Source organism: Euphorbia lathyris, chromosome 4 (assembly GCF_963576675.1).
Source record: "Euphorbia lathyris chromosome 4, ddEupLath1.1, whole genome shotgun sequence".
Lineage (NCBI taxonomy): Eukaryota > Viridiplantae > Streptophyta > Magnoliopsida > Malpighiales > Euphorbiaceae > Euphorbia > Euphorbia lathyris.
Window position 1 is genome coordinate 10,267,628 of NC_088913.1, and position 3,669 is coordinate 10,271,296.

At 34.2% G+C, this 3,669-nt stretch overlaps 1 protein-coding gene across 2 annotated transcripts; it reads left to right on the forward strand.

Moving 5' to 3' along the window:
- Positions 1–323: 323 nt before the first annotated feature.
- On the forward strand, positions 324–2,989 carry LOC136226885 (uncharacterized). 2 transcript variants are annotated; one of them, XM_066015560.1, is made up of 9 exons: positions 324–398; positions 516–701; positions 789–947; positions 1,054–1,254; positions 1,600–1,684; positions 1,918–1,955; positions 2,075–2,128; positions 2,692–2,753; positions 2,969–2,989. In XM_066015560.1, exons 1-5 carry the CDS (start codon positions 396–398, stop codon positions 1,603–1,605), a joined length of 555 nt encoding a protein of 184 aa, XP_065871632.1. In that variant the 5' UTR covers positions 324–395; the 3' UTR covers positions 1,606–1,684; positions 1,918–1,955; positions 2,075–2,128; positions 2,692–2,753; positions 2,969–2,989. The 2 variants fall into 2 exon arrangements, with proteins under 2 accessions (XP_065871632.1, XP_065871631.1); XM_066015559.1 differs by lacking the exon at positions 2,969–2,989 and having other exon boundaries at positions 2,682–2,716.
- The last annotated feature ends 680 nt before the right edge of the window (positions 2,990–3,669 follow it).

The window sequence follows — 3,669 nt, forward strand, 5'->3', positions numbered from 1 at the left end:
GAAGCAGAGTTAGAAATTTTGAGCTGTCAGCTAATATTGGATTCAATGCTAAAACAGCAAAATTTGAAGTTGTTTCAAAGGTTAAAAATGAAGAATGCTAAATGATTTGGATCCTTGGTGCACCCTACCAAAAAAATTAATGAAACTGCAAGCTCTTTTTTTATGTGGTGTTTGTTTAATTTGTAACAAACTAATTTGAAATGCTCATTTGGTTCTGAAATGTTTTATTTCTGACATCTTATTGACATAATAAGATTGCATGGAAGGACTTTAAGCACCATGTTCTTGATGTTTAAGGATATCCTTTATGCAGGTTTAGAAGGGATCAAGTTGAACAAATTGACAAAAACAGGCAGTGGTCTAGAGCCCTTGATGGATCTGATTATCTTCCTGGAATGGTACTCGTACTCACTCTTCTACCCTGATTCCTTATATACTAAATGCATGTGTTGTATGATGCCAATTCCTGTAGTTGAACAGTTTTAACTTTATTCTTTGATTTTAAATTTTTTTAGGTGGGCCTCAATAACATTAAAGAGACTGATTTTGTTAATGTTACAATTCAGTCTCTAATGAGAGTTACACCCTTAAGGAATTTCTTTCTTATCCCTGAAAACTATCAGCATTGCAAATCTTCTCTTGTTCATAGGTTTGGGGAACTTACACGGAAGATATCGCATGCTAGGAACTTTAAAGGACAGGTTTGATGTTTGTGATTGTATAATTGGAGTTGCTGTTTATTGCTAGTAGTTTTATGTTTTAAGCATTTCTTTTGTTCTAATTTACAGGTGAGTCCTCATGAATTTCTCCAGGCTGTTATGAAAGTTAGCAAACAAAGGTTTCACATAGGACAACAGTCTGATCCTCTAGAATTCATGGCATGGCTTCTTAATACACTACATGCAGAGCTTAGAACTTCAAAGAGTATCATTTATGAGTGCTTTCAGGTCGTTCCTTTCTCTCTTCGCTAATAATATTTGATGTAGTACAGTAAAATGGTTCATACAGTATTTGGCTATTCTATTCTTACCTAAAACAGTTTTGGTGATATAGGGGGAGTTGGGGGTTGTGAAAGAGGTTCCTCACAATGCTGTTGCTGGTGAGGGCCAGAATGGCATTCAAAAAGGTACTGATGCTGGAACTAGACATGGCGTTGTCGCAGAAACTTCTAGAATGCCATTCTTGATGCTTGGACTGGATTTGCCTCCACCACCTCTGTTTAAAGATGTGATGGAAAAGAATATAATACCCCAGGTAGTATGTTTGGTTTTTGGGAGTGAGAAATTTGCTTGAATTCCTCTTTTTATGATCGTTCGTAGTGAAGTATTTTGTTGGATATATATATGTTTGCAATGTTCTGATTGCAACATAAAAATTCAAGGACTCAATTGCATGCAAAATAAAGTAATTAGCAGATAAACAAGTCAAAATTCCAGTGACATGTTTATAGTTCCTTCTCTTTCTTCATGGAAAGGAATATAATACCCCAGGTAGTATGGTTGGTTTTTGGGAGTGAGAAATTTGCTTGAATTCCTCTTTCTACCATCGTTCATAGTACCTTAAGGATATTCTTGATGTTTAAGGATATTCTTTATGCAGGTTTAGAAGGGATCAAGTTGAACAAATTGACAAAAACAGGCAGTGGTCTAGAGCCCTTGATGGATCTGATTATCTTCCTGGAATGGTACTCATACTCACTCTTCTACCCTGATTCCTTATATACTAAATGCATGTGTTGTATGATGCCAATTCTTGTAGTTGAACAGTGTTAACTTTATTCTTCAATTTTAAAAAATTTCACAATTAGTTGAACAGTGTTAACTTTATTCTCGTATGAGCTCACAATTAGTTGATCACTTTCTTTCTCTCCATGATAATGCTATGGTTTCATGTAACCTTTATGCTTAACTCTGGCAGCGGCAAACATTTTGTTGAGCGAAAATGGTGATGTTAAGGTATATATCTTCTATATTATCGAATGGGCATATGAAATTCTTTTAAATCTTTATTTACTTAGCTGATGGATGACATGTGAATATTAAGATTATGAGCTATTCTTGTGACGTTGTTACAGGTTGCGGATTTTGGTATTTCTGCGCAGTTGACAAGAACAATATCTAGGAGAAAGGTATTCCATCTTGTTCAGCTAAGTTTTGTTTTTGATCCAATAAAAGTGGATGACTTGATGGGAAATAATGTATTGATTCTGGTTGTGGTTTTAGCCTTAAGTTTGGCTGCACATTTTCAGGACCTATATCCTATTGTTTTCTTGTTGGGTGTTTTTATTGCCTGATAGTGCATGCAAGTTTATGTTTTTTGACCTGTACTGCTTTTCTGTTTTTTTTATTAAAGATTAATCTAATAAACCATCTCACAAATGGTAAATTATGCTAGATTTTCTTGATACTTTTATTTGTGACAAACTTTTAAACTGGTCCAACTACTGAAGGAGGATGTGATAAAAATTAAAATAACTATTTAGCTGATGACGTATTACTATACTCTTGCTTTCTTTTACCCTTTCTGAGTCTTTCCTCAGACCTGCTCATATTGTTTTCTTCCAAACTTGAACTTGATACTTTAGAATAGTTGACTTGATATTGAAATTCATTGTCTTGAAACTTTTATTTACTTTGTATGATTAAAAAAATCATCATTGTGCTAATGTTTAACAATTACAGACTTTTGTAGGAACACCATTCTGGATGGCCTCAGAAGTGATTCAGAATTATGAGGAGGGATACAATGTGAAGGTAATTGTCCTAGAATTTCTCTTGCTGCTATTATTCTTATCAACTTGTCTTCTTTTTTTATCTCTCTCCCTCTCTCTCTCTCTCTCTACCCAACTTCAGCATTCCCCCTCGTCTTCCCTTTCCCTTGCTCCTTTGGCAAAGCTGTTCACCCCAATAACTGTGTCTTTAATTTGGTTGATCATGAAATTGCATCATTAATCTTTTGCTTGGTGCAGGCAGATATATGGTCTTTGGGGATAACTGCAATCGAGATGGCAAAAGGGGAGCCTCCACTTGCGGATCTTCACCCGATGAGAGTTCTTTTTATTATACGTCGAGATAATCCCCCACAGGTTTTAAGTATAGTGAACTGGTTAACCATTAATCCTTTGTTAGATGGAGCTATTACTTTCGACAAGTTTAAGAAAATCAACATAATGTTTCTTCTGCAGCTAGATGAGCATTTTTCTCGTTTAATGAAGGAATTTGTTTCGTTGTGTCTCCAGAAAGTTCATGCTGAGGCAAGCAATTATCCTCTGCATAATTGTTTTTTGCATTAGTGTTTTTGCGGAAGTTGTTAGTGTTTGTTGACCTTCCTAGTTTATTTGGCTGCAAACTTGAATAACACAAGTAGGTAGATATTTGCTTAAGTGTTTTTTTGTGTGGAAGTTGTTAGTGTTTATTCATCTTCCTAGTTTTTTTTGCTACAAACTTGAATATGACAACTTGAATTAATTGTTATATATGCAACTATTCTTGAAGAAATTAAGTTGTGATTATATTTTAAATATGTATGTATTTATGCAATGTGGTACTTGTAGTTTTATGTGTATGTTCTATAATATCATGTAGAATCAAGTAAATTTTGATTATAAAATTTTACGCTAGATGCTGGAAAATTTTGTAAATTTTTTTTTAAAAAATATCAATATTTTGC